The sequence below is a fragment of the Microtus ochrogaster genome, linkage group LG10 (genome assembly GCF_000317375.1).
Source record: "Microtus ochrogaster isolate Prairie Vole_2 linkage group LG10, MicOch1.0, whole genome shotgun sequence".
Taxonomy (NCBI): Eukaryota; Metazoa; Chordata; class Mammalia; order Rodentia; family Cricetidae; genus Microtus; species Microtus ochrogaster.
Window position 1 is genome coordinate 4,541,289 of NC_022035.1, and position 17,948 is coordinate 4,559,236.

Genomic DNA, 17,948 nt, shown 5'->3' on the forward strand with positions numbered 1-17,948 from the left:
CCATGCTTTTTCAGACCCATCAACCCAATTATAAAATGGCACACGCCTTTAATCCCAGCACTCGGGGAGGTGTAGGCAGGCAGATCCCTGTGAGTTCAAGGTCAGAGCTAGTTCCAGGATGGGCTCCAAAGTCATAGAGAAACCTTGTCTCAAAAAACCAAAATAAATAAATAAATAAATGAATCTCTGTGAAGAGGCCATGGAGAACACAGAAGGGTTACTTCGGCTTGCTGGCCAACTAGTGTTACCAAATAAGTGAGCTCCAAATTCAGTAAGAGACCTTGGCTCAAAAAATAAAAGTATGTGAATTGGATGGGTGGGTTATCTTGAAAACGAAAAGGCCTAGAATTTGGAAGGAGTGAGAAGGAAGAAATGCAGTTGGGAAGAGTAGGGTCTTTGAATATGGTCAAATGCATTGTACGTATGAAATTCCAATGCAGTTAGGAAGAGTAGGGTCTTTGAATATAGTCAAATACATTGTACGTATGAAATTCCAAAGAGTTGCTAGAAATATCATATTAAAAATGGGGTAGAGAGTGATAGAAGACATCTTGTATGCGTGGTTGTATCAGTGGGCATGTCTGTACCTGTGGAGGCCATAAGAGGGTGGGAAATGGAGTTTCAGGTAGTTGTTAGCCACCACATGAGTGCTGGGAATGGGACCTAGTGCCCTGATAGAAGACCTCTTAACATGACCCATGCCCTGCATGTGTTTGCATTTTGCACACACACCTGTACACATGAACACGTAAACCGTGCATGCTCACCCCTATGAAGAACACAAAGGTTATTCTGACTTTTAAAGGATGATAGTGGAAAGATGATTAAGAGAATTGTTGAGCTAGTATCACAGTCTGGAAATTATATGTACCTTGCTTTCTTGTGCAGTTTATATTACCTTGAGAATGTCTTCAGTGTAGTACCTTGAGTTGATGTGGGAAAGAGGTAAATAATTAGAATAGTCTAGGAATAAGGAAAAGCAAACAATAAGCTGGAAGAGGAAATAAGTGAAAGTGATATTAAGGATATAGTTGAAGTGACTGATCCTGAGCTCCAGAAGTGTTAAAGAAGAAAATAAACCCAGTATGAGAACTCATAAATGTTTTGGCTAATCATCTACATTATATGAGAGTGGGAGAGATGGCTTAGTGGCTAAGAGGACTCTGCTCCTGCAGAGGACCTGAGTTCATTTTCTAGAACCCACATCACGTGGCTCACAATAGCTCATCACTCCCATCTTTAGGAGGTCCAAAACCATTTCCTGGCCTTTAAAGGCACTGTACACATGTGCATAAACACTCAGACATCCATATATACACATACTTAAAAATAAAATCTTTTAAAAGTTAAATATTTATTGAATTTCATATGTACAATGTATTTTCGCCATATATACTTCCTACACTTCCCAAATGTATTCCTTCCTTCTAATACTTCTTAAATTCTTGTCCTTTTATTTTTTTAAGATCCCCCGAATTTAATTTGTACACTTTATTTTTTTAAAAAGTTTTTAAAAGTTAAATATATTTTTGAGTCTACAAAATTCTAAGTTGGGAATTCATATCTAAAAATATTTACAAGATTAGAAGGTAAAGCAATTATGTGTGAGTTGAATACTTATCAGTTAATTAGGAATGTATATTAGTCTATTCCTGATATTTTGAGTAAATATAGGTGAAACATGGTTGTAAAATATATTTGTAGTGAAATTTATAAATATTATGTTAATTGTGTACCCAGCCTTTTAATTCTTGCCAGCCACTTAGAAATACTTAATATTTCCATCTAGTCTTTATTATTCAAATAAGATTTTTTTAACTATTCCATTTTTAGTCAAAAATTACCAAACCTTATAAAATTAAAAACTAAGAGCCTCTAATGGCCACATAACTCATTTTTCCAGAGTAAGTGTCATATGTGTACTGCTAATCATAAACAGGAAATTTTTAGGCAAAACACAAACACTTTTTAAAATAACATTTATTTTAGCATATATTAAAATATAATTATGCACTATACGCGTGGTTGCTGAAGCTACTGATGAACTTAAAAGTTGATGTTCTGGTTTTATTTTTTATTTTTTTTTTTTTACCACAGCATTTATTTATTTATTTGTTTGTTTGTTTATATTCATTGATGACCATTTTACAAAATACCATGAATCACAGGATTCTAATTTGCCATAGGTGCTATGTTGCTATGTTGCATATGTTGCTATGGCTCACTCAACAAGCATGGGATAGTTTCCTGATGTTCTGGTTTTAAAAAAGAGTCAGTTTAAAGAGAAATATTCAGTAGCATTATAAGTGGTCTACGAATGAGTGAAATTTGGGAAGTACTACTGTAAATAACTTTATTATTGAAGGGTGAGAAAGTCATCCTAAAACTAGTTATAGCAAATCTAGGATAAATTTTATAACTCTTTTGTACATTCCAGTTTTTACTCTGCTACAGAAGCCTGATTCTTATTGTTGAAAGTTGAAAAAAAAAACCTAATATCCTAGCATATTACACTTCAGATTTGTATGCTTCATTATATTATACACATATATCAGTCAAAAGTGAAGTAACTAGCACTCAGTAGCTCTCTGTGGTTAGAAATTCCCTTGTTTGCATAAATACAGAACATTTACCATTGAAGAGTGTTCCACTGCGTGCTGCTGTAACCATAGCTTAGGAGTGTGATTCATGCTACTTTTAAGTTTTCCCCCTTCACTGGTATGGTACTTACTAATTTACTCATCATAGTGAAGTTGTTATAACCCAAGGTTACATTTAAGGTGCCAGTAGCTGTATAATTAAGATAATTTATCATGGGAAATAAAGCTGGGATAGGGTTGTTGGATTCCTACTAGATCACTTTATTGTAGGAAGTGGTTACTCTTCTTTTTCCATTTTTAATCAAGTGAATATTTTCTTAAATCTGTAGGTGGAGAGAAAATACAAATATAGAGAAAAAAGAAGGTTTTTGTGTAGAGAATTAAACTTAAGGAATGTGATTTGTTGATATTTTTAAACCTCTTATTTTTCAACACTTTCAGTGAATGGACCTGACTGGACTTTTTGCGCCCATCAATAAACATGAGTGGTACCAAGCCTGATATTTTGTGGGCACCACACCAAGTTGATAGATTTGTTGTATGTGACTCAGAACTGAGCCTTTATCATGTGGAATCGGCTGTGAATTCAGAACTTAAAGCTGGATCATTACGTTTGTCTGAAGACTCTGCAGCTACATTACTGTCAATAAATTCAGATACACCCTATATGAAATGTGTTGCATGGTATCTCAATTATGATCCTGAATGTCTCCTAGCAGTTGGACAAGCAAATGGTCGAGTTGTACTTACAAGTCTTGGTCAAGATCATAATTCTAAGTTTAAAGATTTGATAGGAAAAGAATTTGTCCCAAAACATGCTCGACAGTGCAATACCCTTGCATGGAATCCACTGGATAGTAACTGGCTTGCTGCTGGTCTGGACAAGCACAGAGCTGACTTTTCAGTTCTGATATGGGATATTTGCAGCAAATATACTCCTGATATTGTTCCCATGGAAAAAGTGAGACTTTCAGCAGGTGAAGCTGAAACAACACTATTAGTAACAAAACCACTGTATGAGTTAGGACAAAATGATGCTTGTCTATCCCTTTGTTGGCTTCCACGAGACCAGAAACTTCTCCTTGCTGGCATGCATCGTAACCTAGCCATATTTGATCTTCGGAACACAAGCCAGAAGATGTTTGTAAATACAAAAGCTGTTCAAGGAGTGACAGTAGACCCATACTTCCATGATCGTGTTGCTTCCTTCTATGAAGGTCAGGTTGCAATATGGGATCTTAGAAAATTTGAGAAGCCAGTTTTGACTTTGACTGAACAGCCAAAGCCCTTGACAAAAGTAGCATGGTGTCCAACTAGGACAGGTCTGCTTGCTACTTTAACAAGGGATAGTAATATTATTAGGCTATATGATATGCAGCATACACCTACGCCCATTGGGGATGAAACTGAGCCCACAATAATTGAAAGAAGTGTGCAACCTTGTGACAATTACATTGCTTCCTTTGCATGGCATCCAACGAGTCAAAATCGAATGATAGTTGTAACTCCCAACCGAACAATGTCTGACTTCACTGTTTTTGAAAGGATATCTCTTGCCTGGAGCCCAATTACCTCTTTAATGTGGGCTTGTGGCCGTCATTTGTATGAATGTGCGGAAGAAGAAAGTGACAATTCCTTAGAAAAAGATATAGCAACAAAAATGCGCCTCCGGGCTCTATCAAGGTATGGACTTGATACAGAGCAGGTATGGAGAAACCACATTTTAGCTGGAAATGAAGACCCACAACTTAAGTCACTCTGGTATACTCTGCACTATATCCTTTGTCTTGCTAACTTTTGAGGTACATTGGGTAAACATACTGAATGTTTTGTATGTAAATACAAATTATATACTCTAAATTTCCGAGGTGAAATCATTTAAAACTGTTAAAAGTTTTAGTTTGTAGACTGGGTGCGGGAAAGGTGGTCAGTAAAGTGGAACTGTCTTAATCGTATAGATTCTTACTATGGATTTGCTCTTAATTAAATTTTAACTTTGAGATATTTTATTGTGCATAATTACCAGTATTTCCTATGCATTTAAATACTTATGAAGCAGTATACAGAAGATATGGATCAAAAATCTCCAGGCAACAAAGGATCGTTGGTTTATGCAGGAATTAAATCAATAGTAAAATCATCTTTGGGTAAGAAAATTCCATTTTATATTTTCAAATACATTTATAACTTTTGGACTCTTGATTCCTAGTTGATTAAAATTAAGATTATCTCAGGACTGTGTACATAAATAAATACTTTTATATAACTCTCTCTTGGCTTTCTGATCAGATATTTTAGTGACTTGTTAGGTATATTGAGTGTATTTATTATATCCAGATGTTTTGTGGAAGGAAGGTTGATTCTTTGATGTAAAGTAGACCTTTCTTAAATCTCTTCATTTATTATTCTGTGCTATTTATTTGAAGACCCACTTTAGGGGAGATAGTATACAAGTGTATTTATGAGATGCTGATTGTTAATTTGGATTTTATCACAGCATCTTGTGTTTTAAAGACTAAATTAAAAGCTCTCTTAACTGAAGAAGATCCCTTTGATTTTGCTTCCCAAATACTTTCAAAAGGACTATGCTATGACATGAAGTATGGCCTAACTTGAAGAATACCTGAAAGTTCTTGATGAGTAAGTGAAGGAATCGGTTAATGAATAAAGTAATGTAAGATTTAAATAGATAAACTGTTTATGAATAAAGACACCCTCCTTCCAAAAACAAAAACCTACTTTCAGACTGGTTGCTTTAAGCAGTTGTTCTTATTCTTTTTGTTGGAGTTAATTATGAGAATGTTATATTGTCTCTTAGGGTTCAACCTCCATGCTTTGCTTTATTAGTCTGTTTGTACTCCACCCAGTTAAGATGCTAGAAGAAGAATTTAGTCAAAGCCATTGTTTTATAGGACTTGCTTCACCATGCTATTAGCATGGATGCAGAGTTAAGCTGCTGCATTTGTTCTAGCGGGTTTTCTCTCTGAGGACTTTGAAATTATTTGATGCTCAGTGCTGAAAGGTGAATGGAAAGCTTTAGATCTGTTTCATTTTGGTGTTTTCCCATTAGAACTACACCAGAAAGAGTAGCCTTTATCAGAAGAAATAAAATGCGTAAGTTTAATGAGAAACTGCCTTACTCTACTTACTTTAACAGAAGTAAAAAGGCAGGCATAATATATATCACCATTTATGAACCTGAATATACCATGGTTTGTGAATTTAAAAACTGCTGCCAGGAGACCTGCATCAGAGAACTGGACTGAGTTCCTGAGGTTCATTTGAAGAGTGGAAGGAATGACAATGTGAGCAAAGAGGTCAAGACCATGATGGGCTCACCCACTGAAACAGTCTACCTGAACTAGTGGGAGCTCACCAACTCCAGCTGAATTGGGAAGAACCAAGCATGGGACCAAAGTGGTCCCTCTGAGTGTGCTTGACAGTTTCATGGCTGGGGCAGACTGAGGGGCCGCTGGCAGTGGTCCCAGGATTTTTTCTCTTCTGCTTCTACTGGCTTTTTGGGAACCTGTTCTCTTTGGATATATGCCTTGCATGGCCTGGTTATAGTAGGGAGGGCCTTGGACCTTCTATAGGGCAGTGTGCCCTGCCCGCTCTGATGATTGGATGGGGGTGGGGCGGGAGAGTATGTGGAGGGAGGGGAGAATGGGAACTTGGATTGGTATGTATAGTGAAAAGGGATAGTTTCTTTTCTTTCTTTCTCTTTTTTTTAAAGAGTGTTTTTCTGAGGGATCAAAGCCAAAAAAAGAAAAGAAAAAAACTGCTGCCACAAAGAATCAAGTACTATGTCAGTAAAATGTATGGTATTGAACAATGGGCTAAGTTCAGAATATAGGAGGAATATAACCAGAGAGCAAGCAATATGTTAGAAATCCTGATATTCTGTGGAATAGATGAAATTGTTGTAAGAACTAAAAGAAATGCCTTAAAGGGGGAACAGGGGTGGGATAGGAAAAAATTGAACCATATATTCATATAGACAAGGGAAAGAAATCACTTTGAAACAGCTGAACAGTATGAAGAGAAATCATCAACTGTAAATAATTAAAAACAGGCTGTATGAGGGAGGATAAAATGATAACTAGAGGCAGGAGCTAGCGTTCAATAGAGGGAAGGCTGTTGCTTTTTTTTCCTCTTTCAACATAAAATTAAGCCTGCTTAAATGTTGATCAGAAAAGCCATGTTCGTGTGCGAGTGTGGGCATGCACATGCTGCTGCACACATGTGGAGGTCAGAAGACAACTTTTGGAAGTCACTTCTGGCCATCCACCTTGCTGCGCGAGGGTCTTTCTTACTGTTTATGAACGTCATGCTCCAGTCTACCAGCCCATGATGAAGTTCCTGTCTTTGTCCCCATAAGAGTGCTGGGATTCAGATGCATCCCATCTGGCCTTCCCTGTGAAGTCCAGGGGGTGGAGCACAGGGTCATCAAGGTTGTAGCTAGGACTTAACAACTGAAGCCATTTCTCTCACCCCACTTCCTCTTTAATATGGCAGAGGGTTGTGTAATAAAAGACTAGCTGACTTTTCACCCAACACAATGAAAGTTTGAGAAAGTTTAACTTTGATGTAGAGAATTTATCTGTTCAAATTGATTTAAAGGAACAAAATAGCTAAGATTTTGTGTTTTTGTTTCCTTAACACCAAAGTTTTCTTACAGTGTATTGTTTTATCATATATAACAACAATAATCATATATATGATTATATTTATCATATATAATTTATATTATATATGATATATATTTTATCATATATAATATAAATTATACACATACGTGTGTGTGTATGTGTATGACATACAAATGCATATTATCTGATTGGTGATTTGAGACTTTTTTATTTTGGATTGGAAATATGCTGTTTCCTTTGCAAACATTAATAAAGTATTGATCCTATGAATATGGGCAATATGAGATTCAGTGAAAAGTTTTTCATTTTTGTATTGATATGTATATCATGCATAGATTTTCATAGATTGTTAAAATTTTATAGATGTTAAAATCGTAGTGTAATGATGCATTTGAAATTAATGGTATCACATTTCTTTTGATAATCCTAATTACCCACGGCATAATTGCCAAACTAAGAAAGAATCCCTGAGCTGCCAGAGTTCAATTCATTAAACTAAAAATATTCTATTGAAAAATGAGTGATTTGGGGCTGGAGTTGGGAGAATCCTTGCCTAGCATGCATGAAGCCCAGGTTTAACTGCTAAAACTGAATGTGTCCAACAACTCTATAGTCCCAGTTCTTGGAGTGGCGGTAGAAGGCTCAGAAATTTAAGATCATCTTTGGCAGGCTTGGACTCCATGAGAGCCTGTCTGGGAGGGGTGGGGGTGGAGATAATTTTCGTGTTACAGTGTTGCTCAGCTCAGCAATAGATGGGTACTTAGCATTTCACTCCCCATCTCCAACCTTTTTGCCTTCTACCCCCACTGCTAACCCCTCCAGGGAAAATCCCTTTTGGCTGGTGATGTAGCTCAGCAACAGAACTGCTTAGCACATTCAAGGCCAGGTTTAATTCACAGCAACACAATATTATTAATTCAGTGTAATTATTTAATTAGTTTATTAACTTACCTTACAACTTTTCCATAAAGCAAAAAGGTATAGTTTAAAATACTGACAAAGATAATATTTTAGACTTGTCACAAACCACCATCACGTTGATAATCATACAAGTTATTTAAAAGTATGAATTTTAGGTAAATTGGAAAGCTTAGACCTATTTTTATTCCTTGTAAGGTGTTTAAACTAAGTGATTTTTATTTATATACATAGATGTACATATATAAAGTTTAACTTAAAAGTGATAACTAAGATTTAAATATTTTTCTTTATATAATTTTTGTTTGTTTTGAGACAGGGTCTCTTTATGTAGTCCTCGCTGTCCTGGTCACTATATAGACCAGGCTGGTCTGGAACTCAGAGATCCATTTGTCTTGGCCACCATGCTGGGATTAAATGCATGCACCACCACATTCAACTATTCTCATTTTAATGCTTATTTTTTCAATCCTTTGACAGATCAATTGTAGTCAGCTTTGGATCACTTGCTACTCTTCTCTAACATAGATTGTCTCATTGTCTCCTTGGGTCACTGCTTAGTGGTACTTAGGTACTACTCAAAGTCTCACAAAGCTAAGATGAATGTTGTGGCCAAGTGTAGTTCCTTCTAGAGTTACGAATATTCTTCCAAATTCATGTGGTTGTTGGTCAAGTTCAAAAACTGCAGAAACAGGTTGAAGACACATGTAGGAGATAAAATTCCTAGGAATGGGAAAGAATTGGATCTAGGTAATTTTTGGCTTTTGAAAGAAATATGCACATATCCTTTACTAACTAGAGTGGGGTTTTTAGGGTTTTTTAGGGTTTAGGGAACCAGAGGTTGAGAGGCTGAGGATTCCTTGTAGTTGTAGTTGTAGAACTAAGTAAGCTATGTCCTTCTTTTTGGTTGGTTGGTGGCCAGGGCCTACCCATGGCTCCTGAAGATTGTTTACAGTTCTTTGCTTCCCACAGACTTTCTTACCAAGGTGGCAGCTCTGACTGCTTTAAGACCAAGAAGTCTTTCCTACTGCATCTCTTACTTATAGACTCTCTTTAAGGGTTGGCCTGATTAACTTAGGCTTAGACTACATAACTGCCCATTGAGTCACTCACAGCCAGTTGAGTAAGGATTCTTTCTTCTCTGCTATGATTTGTTGTCTAGAAGCAAGTCACAGATTCAGTTTAAATTCCAGAGGAGGTGATTATTCAAGGGTGTGGTTCCCGAGCTGTAGGAATCCTGGGACCCTACTTCATTCAGCCTACAGTCAGTGGGTTGAACTCCCCTCCCCTTCCCTGCACACAGGGTTCTCCATGCAGCCTTGGCTGTCCTGGAACTAGCAAACCATGCTGGCCTCAAACTCACAGAGATCCACCTGCATCTGCCTCTGAGTGCTGGGATTAAAGGCCTGTGCCACTACTACCTGGCAAGCTGATTGAATTCTAAAAGCTCATCTATTTGCTGTTGACCAAGTTATTTATATAAGTATCATTGATATATATATATATATATATATATATATATTCATAAGTATATAATTGCTGTAAGTTACATGTGTAAATTACTAAATAAAGGAAGTTTGCAATATGGACATTCACATTTCCTCATTCATAATTTAATTTTTTCTTAAAATACTTTTTGTGTTTTTGACAGTTTGGTCATAAAACTTTCTAGAACACTTAAGAATGTGGTATAGTGGGGCTGGAGAGATGGCTCAGTGGTTAAGAGCATTGCCTGCTCTTCCAAAGGTCCTGAGTTCAATTCCCCGCAACCACATGGTGGCTCACAAACATCTGTAAGGAGGTCTGGCGCCCTGGCCTTCAGGCATACAGACAGAATATTGTATACATAATAAATAAATTAATAAATAAATATTTTAAAAATTGAATAGCATTAAATTAACTAGGGCACATATGATCAAATATATATAAAATATAAAAAAAGAATGTGTTATAGTTAATTGATAAACTAAACTTTATGTTTGTTTGTTTTGTCTTTATTTGCTGAAATGAAATTACTTTGCCTTTATAACCAGCTACCATGATTTCAGTGTAATGCTATGAAAATAGTAATTTTTTTTTCCCTAAAAAAAGATAATATATAGTTTTCTAACTTAATAGCAGAGTGATATATAGTCAGGTCATTCCCATTGTATTTTTTCATTATTGTTTACCTTGAAGTCCTTTGATGACTGTAATCTCATTTTTTCATGCATAGGGATAGCTATACAGCATATAGCAGTCAGGCAGAGGTGGTCTAGTCTCTCTTGCTAAGAAATGTGTGACCACACATATGCAGGAGGAAATGAAGAGAACTCAAGTGCTTGGGGCTTCAAGGCAGAGGGCATTCCTTGCAAATAAAATAATTCAACTCCCTCCTGCGTTGGAGCTTGTGTTGTGGTGAGAGATGAGATGTGAGAATCTCTGTTCAATACTGTGTAGCACACAGGAAACGAGCGGTGAGGTAGAGAACAGGCATCTGTTTCAGCTTAGAGGGCTGAAGCAGTGACTCAGCTCAGCGAGTCTCAGCATCCATCTTTATAGCGGTAGCTGCTTAGGAATTCAACTATGGTGAAAAATGTTTTAAAATTTTAGTATATTGCTTATTTATGCTATTGTAAGATTATGGCTGAGAAATCGGATATCCTAATGCTGTTGACATTTTTTTCGTAAAGCTGAACTGTTGCCTAATATATTTCAAAATAACAATAAAATAATATAAAACATTCTCTGTTTTTTAGGAATGGTGGAAAGCACCAGACATAATTGGAGTGGCTTGGACAAACAAACTGATATTCAGAACTTAAACGAAGAGAGGATTTTAGCATTACAACTCTGTGGGTGGGTAAAGAAAGGAACGGATGTCGATGTGGGACCATTTTTGAACTCTCTTGTGCAAGAAGGAGAATGGGAAAGAGCTGCTGCAGTGGCTTTGTTCAACCTGGATATTCGGCGAGCAATCCAAATCCTGAATGAAGGGGCATCTTCAGAAAAAGGTATTAGGTTCTGTGCTGAGAACTGGCAGTTCATAGACTCTGCTAAAGGAAGGATGTGGATAGTTCTTAGTTACCTAGCCAATATCCTATATATGGTGCTAAGCAGTAAGTATTAGACAGTTCCATTTATATATGCCTCAGGATAGATCAATAAAGACAAAATGTTCTTAAATGATGCTTTAATAATAATGTTTTCCCACATGTATTTCTTTTTTTTTTTTTTCGTTTTAAAGAGAATCATATACATTGAGGAATGTCTGTTGGAACTGCTTTTGTTTGTAAGCAATATTTTAGTATATACTTTCTCTTTTGGTAGGATACTAAATGATATTTTTGTTTAGACCAGTATAGATTCTTATGAAAAGCATATTGTGATCTGGAAAATGTTTCTACTTGAGTCTGATTGAAACATATGTCCTGTATAGCCTTAGAAGGAAGGGAGGGAGGGAAGAAGGGAGGGGGAAGATAAAGTTCAGTTTGCTACAGAGAGAGAAAGAGAGAGAGAGAGAGAGAGAGAGAGAGAGAGAGAGAGAGAGAGAGAGAGAGAGAGGAGATAAAGTTCAGTTTGCCAGAGGATCCTTAAGAGAAACAAATCAGTCAAAAGCCAAGAATTACCACCCTACTGCTGTCTGCCCCCCCTCCCCTTTTCTTGAGACAGGGTTTCTCTGTGTAGCCCTGGCTGTCTTGGAACTCGCCCTATAAACCCAGGCTGCCCTTAAACTCAGAGATCTGTCTGCCTCTGCCTTTTGAGTGCTGGGATTAAAGATGTGTACCACTTCATGCCCCACCACTGCATGACAAGTTTTGTTTTTTGTTATTATTATTAGGTATAGTTCACTTAAATTCTTAAAGTGTATATAGCTATTTATCTTTAACGTACATAGACAATTATTTCTGAGTTTCAAAGTAATAAATTCTTACTCTGGCCCACCTTTAACACATTATAGTTCATTTATACCATAAAAAAATGCCATTGACTGTAATATATTTATTTATTTTCATTCTGAAAGTTAAAAAATTTAGATCTTTAGCCTGATCATCATTACCTTTACTTCAGAGAAAGCCTTCTGCACTTGATAGTATGAGAGGCGTGTAGTGCCATTTAAAAAAGGACACATGTGAGACCCTGGGTTCAATATGTAGCACTATTGAGTTCTTCCTCCCAAAAAGGACTCTATTTCTAATTTAATTTTGCTACAACCTGAAAACATAGTTTTCTATTATATGTACCTGGAAAATTTGGTATTCCTATGCTTTTATTTTAAAAGACTTAAAACTTAATAGTGTAGGCAGAAGAATAAAGCCCCAAGTATCTTGGAAAGCATTTTTGTACAAGTGAGTAATGAAGCTGCTAAGAACAGAAAGTGGGGGGAAGGTACTGTTTAATTGGAAGAGGAAGAATGGTTAGAGTCAAGGGCTGTCTGAAAGGTAGAAAGTGCTTGAGAGAAAAGACAAAGGAGACCATAGCGTTCTCATTTGGAGTGAAGTCATGCAGAACTGAAGAGTAGGTCGGCAGCTTGCTAGCGCCCTGTGCACTAGAGAACATAAACAGAACAGTTTAGAAAAGTTAGTGGTAATGGACGCTTTGTTGCAAGTATGTCTAAGTACAGCTGTGTGATAATTCTGATAGCTCATTTTGGCCAAGAAATTGTTTGAAGTATAGTAAAAATACTGAAACACTGTTTTCTCCAGTTGATACTTGGTATATCAGTATATGTATTATATAATTAGAAATAGGAAAATAAAACTTTGAAAATTGTAATAGTGGGGTATAGTACTCTGAGATAGCATAGATGACTTTACTGATAAGGGTGGCAGTGATTTTGGTAAGATGGTCTCACTTGTCTCAATTTAGGTACCAAATAATAATATAATATATAGGAAAGTACTGAACAAAGAACTTGAAAGTTAAGTGTTGTCCTTCCTGCTGTGGAAGTAGCTCAGTGGTAAAGCATTGCAGTTGGATTCTGAATTCAGTGTCCAGTACTGCAGAAAAAAAATATTATGCACAGGATCACAAGTGTGTACATGAACTGTTTTTTTTTCTCAAAGAAGTATTTTTTTATTGCTATTTATTGAGCTCTACATTTTTCTCTGCTCTCCTCCTTGCCTCTCCCCTCCCCACCTTAACCCTCCCCCAAAGTCCCCATGCACCCAATCAATTTACCCAGGAGATCTTGTCTTTTTCTACTTTCTGCTTCCCATGTAGATTAGATCTATTTAAATCTCTCTTAGTGTCCTCATTATTGTCTAAATTCTCTGGGATTGTGGTTTGTAGGATTGTTTTTTTTTTGCTTTATGTTTAAAAACCATCTATGAGTGAGTACATGTGATAATTGTCTTTCTGTGTCTGGGATACTTCACTCAAAATAATGTTTTCTAGCTCCATCCATGTTCCTCCAAAATTCAAGATGTCGTTATTTTTTTCTGCTGTGTAGTACTCCATTGTGTAAATGTACCACATTTTCCTTATCCATTCTTTGGTCGAGGGACATTTAGGTTGTTTCTAGGTTCTGGCAATGACAAACAATGCTGCTATGAATATAGTTGAGCACATGTCCTTGTGGCACGATTGAGCATCCTTTGGATATATACCCAAAAGTGGTGTTACTGGGTCTTGAGGAAGGTTGTTTCCTATTTTTCTGAGAAATCGCCACACTGACATCCAAAGGGGTTGTACCTGCTTGCACACCCACCAGCAATGCAGGAGTGTTCCCTTTACCCCACAACTTCTGCAGTATAAGTTGTCATCAGCGTTTTTGATCTTGGCCATTCTTACAGGTGTAAGATGGAATCTCAGAGTTGTTTGATTTTCATTTCTCTGATGACTAAGGATGTTGAACATTTCCTTAAGTGTCTTTCAGCCAATTTAGATTCCTCTGTTGAGAGTTCTCTGTTTAGGTCTGTACTCCATTTTTTTTTTCAGTTGGATTATGTGTTCTTTTGGTGTTCAGTTTCTTGAGTTCTTTGTATATTTTAGAGATCAGACCTCTGTCTGATATGGGGTTAGTGAAGATCTTTTCCCATTCTGTAGGCTGTCGTTTTGTCTTGTTGACTGTATCCTTTGGTTTACTGAAGCTTTTCAGTTTCATGAGGTCCCATTTATTAATTGCTTCTCTCAGTATCTGTGCTGCTGGGGTTATATTTAGAAAGTGGTTCCCTGTGCCAATGCGTTCAAGTGTACTTCCCTCTTTCTCTTCTATAAGGTTTAGTGTGGCTGACTTTATTTATGTTGAGGTCTTTGATCCATTTGGACTTGAGTTTTGTGCATGGTGATAGATATGGGTCCATTTTCATTCTTCTACATGTTGATATCCAAGTATGCCAGCACCATTTGTTAAATATGCTTTCTCTTTTCCATTTGATATTTTTTTGCTTCCTTGTCAATAATCAGGTGTTTGAAGATGTGTGGATTGATATCTGGGTCTTCTATTCGGTTCCATTGGTCCTCCTGTCTGTTCTTATGCCAATACCAGGCTGTTTTCAGTACTGTAGCTCTGTAGTAGAGTTTGAAGTCAGGGATAGTGATGCCTCCAGAAGTTCTTTTATTGTACAGGATTGTTTTTGGCTATACTTGGTTTTTTGCTTTTCCATATGAGGTTGAGTATTGTTCTTTCGAGGTCTTTGAAGAATTTTATTGGGATTTTGATGGACATTGTGTTGAATCTGTCATGAATTGTTTTTTAAGAATGGATTTTTTTCTTTGTACTCTACCAAATTTAACAGTCTTAATTTTTTTCTTATTTAAGTAGGCTTCTTTTAGGATAAAATTCACTATCTGATTACTGTGTCGAGATTTAACAGCTGTGGGGAAAGAGGTTATTAATTTCTGATTGTTTTGATTAGCTGCACATTTTTAACCTACAGGAGATCTGAATCTCAATGTGGTAGCAATGGCTTTATCAGGGTATACGGACGAGAAGAACTCTCTTTGGAGAGAGATGTGCAGCACACTACGATTGCAGCTCAACAACCCCTATCTCTGCGTCATGTTTGCATTTCTGACCAGCGAAGCAGGAGCTTATGATGGAGTTTTGGTAAGCTGTTTTGATTCCCCAGATCGTCCTTTGAATTATAACAGGTTTGCTTTTTGTAGTTCAGCTGAAGAACTGAGCTCTAGAAATGTACAGCTATAAACATATACATGTATTTGCTGTTTAAATAGTGCTAATATGTTTGTGTGTACTTGTGTGTATATAGATAACTGGGTCCATCAGTTTTGACTAAGGTGTCCATCTAAATTAATGTTGGTCATTTTAGACGATTCCTGTTTGAAAAACAAATTATATAATCACACTACTTATAAAAACTTGATTTAATTTAGTCTTTCAGTTATTCTAGTCACTTGTATAACCATGTGATTTCTTCCTTGTCATGAAGTGAGGTTTCCTTACTCATTTCGGTTGTTGAGTAACAAGCTTCACATAAAAACCTCTTTCCTTTGTGCTGTCTGTCTTCTTTCTAGCAATTAAAAGAACTTTTTCTCCTCAGCTGTGCTCCTCTGCTTCCCATCAGAACATTTCTTATCAAACATGCAGTCTGTAAGGTTTATAACAACGTGTGTCTTATGAGCTAGCATGCTGGAAATTTAAGTAAAGTGTCCATTTTGACAGTGTCAAATGTCAAATAAAGTTCTAGTGAACCTTTCTGACCTTCAAATTAATATCAAGAAATGTTTATTTTTGACTGTTATTACTATATTTGCTAAACAGGAGGTTTTAAAGTCTTGTCTTTGAGCTGACAGGATACTTAAGCAAACGCTAGAGAATGAGCCTAGAAAAAGAAATAAAGCAGTTGTTTAAACATTGCATTTTGTATTTTCATTTGTTACCTCTAGTAAAATCCCTTCTCTTTCACCAAAAGGGAGAACTGACAAGGAAGTTCATGGATGCAAGCTATTTTAATTTAATCAGAAAAGACTTCTTTGGCAATTGGTGACTCTTCCAATATCTGAACATATATATGTGTGAAAATGTATAGAATACACATATATTTTTCTAATACATATGAAAATAATTACATATTAGGTGCATATTTAGTCCCTGTAAAAACAGAAAAGTTATGGTGCGTACAATTGTTTGTTTTTACAGTATGAAAACAAAGTTGCAGTACGTGACAGAGTGGCATTTGCTTGTAAATTCCTTGGTGATACTCAGGTGAGAACCGACTCAGTTCTATATTTGAGATAATTAATGTTTATTATGAACTATTTTAACAAACTTATCTTTATATGTAATTATGTGCCTGAAAATTTTTACACAAAATCTAAAAAGGTAATTATTACATTGAACTTATATGCATGTACTATCTAAATTTGTTTTAGAATGTTGACTTGATGTTTTAGTTTAATTTTTCCTTTAGAAGAAGACATAGCAGATAGAAATTTTAAACTCAGGTTTTAGTAATGTTTTATGCAAGTCATTTCAGTACCTAAACACTTAGCTGCTGCCTCTGAGGTCGTGAGAATGAGATATACAGAGATGACTTGTTGGGGGAGGCTGCTTGTTTGTTCCTCTCTGCCCAGACTCAAAATAATGACACTGAAACTAAATTACTTGCAATACTGTTTGGCCAATAGCTTAAGCATATTTCTAGCTAGCTCTTACATTTTAAATTAATCCATATCTATTATTTTCTATTTTACCATGAGGCTGGTGACCTACTGGCAAGGTTCTGACTGGCAGCTTGTACCTTTCTTCTCTGGCTCTGGCAGCTACATGGCATCTCATTGACTCCGCCTTCTTTCTCCCAGCATTCAGTTTAGTTTTCCCTGTGTGGCTCTATTCTGCCAAGCCACTAACTGAAACAGCTTTATTCCTTAAGCAATAAAAGCAACACATATACCGAAGGATTTCTCACACCAATGACTATCAGTGCTATTATAATGACAGAATTTGGGGAAATGAGGAGGAATGGTGGCTGGAGTTTAGAATAGGATGAAATTAGACCATGTAAAGGAAATAATTTTTATTGATGGCTTTCAACATCTAATTCCAATTCTGCGATTCTGTTACATAGTACCATGAGAGGTAAGAATTTGCTGAAAAGGCGAAACTTCTCTTAGAGTTAGCCGTCTATAAACATAGGACATGTAAGTTTTGAAGATGAGTGTGGGCACTGGGGAGATAGCACAGTTCAAGTAACTGAGTTGAATCTCCCAGAACCTGTGGAAATACCTGGGTGTTATCTTATAATCCCAGCGTTGGGTGGCAGAGACAGGAGGGTCCCTGGGGCTTACTGCTCTGCCATCCTACCAAATCAGCAAACTCCAGCTTCAGTGAGAGCCCTGAATTAAATACAATATGGAAAGCTATTGAGAAAGACATCTGATGCCAATCTCCGTCCTCCACACATGCACTTCCGCACAGCACACAAAAAATAAAGTGATTCTGCAAACTGTACTGAAACTTGAAATAGATATAGACTTGCTAGTACATATCTAGATTTTGGTAAGAGTTTTTGTCCTAAAATGTTTTTCATCAAGAATAAAATTGTTCTAAATTAAATGTGTAGTGAAACAGATTATATTTAAAAAGTCACTTTGAATTTTTCAGTTAAATAAATACATTGAAAAGCTGACCAATGAAATGAAAGAGGCTGGCAATTTGGAAGGAATCTTGCTTACAGGCCTCACTAAAGATGGAGTGGACTTGATGGAGAGCTACGTGGATAGAACTGGAGATGTGCAGACAGCAAGCTACTGCATGCTACAGGTTAGTGCAGTCTGACAAGCTACTGCATGCTACAGGTTAGTGCAGTCTGACAAGCTACTGCATGCTACAGGTTAG

The 17,948-nt window shown here is 36.6% G+C and overlaps 1 protein-coding gene across 3 annotated transcripts in view; it reads left to right on the forward strand.

Annotated features, from left to right (window-relative positions):
- The window catches only part of Mios (meiosis regulator for oocyte development), a 35,759-nt gene that overhangs the window by 3,953 nt on the left and 13,858 nt on the right, over positions 1–17,948 (forward strand). For all 3 annotated transcript variants that reach the window (XR_003378394.1, XM_013352457.2, XM_005363714.3), the window contains exons 3-8: positions 3,042–4,375; positions 4,649–4,747; positions 10,906–11,160; positions 15,028–15,197; positions 16,251–16,316; positions 17,715–17,873. Coding sequence is in view for 2 of the 3 variants with exons in the window: in XM_013352457.2 (XP_013207911.1) it covers positions 3,082–4,375; positions 4,649–4,747; positions 10,906–11,160; positions 15,028–15,197; positions 16,251–16,316; positions 17,715–17,873 (2,043 nt within the window). In the remaining variant the exon portion in view is untranslated. The remainder of the gene's footprint in view (positions 1–3,041; positions 4,376–4,648; positions 4,748–10,905; positions 11,161–15,027; positions 15,198–16,250; positions 16,317–17,714; positions 17,874–17,948) is intronic.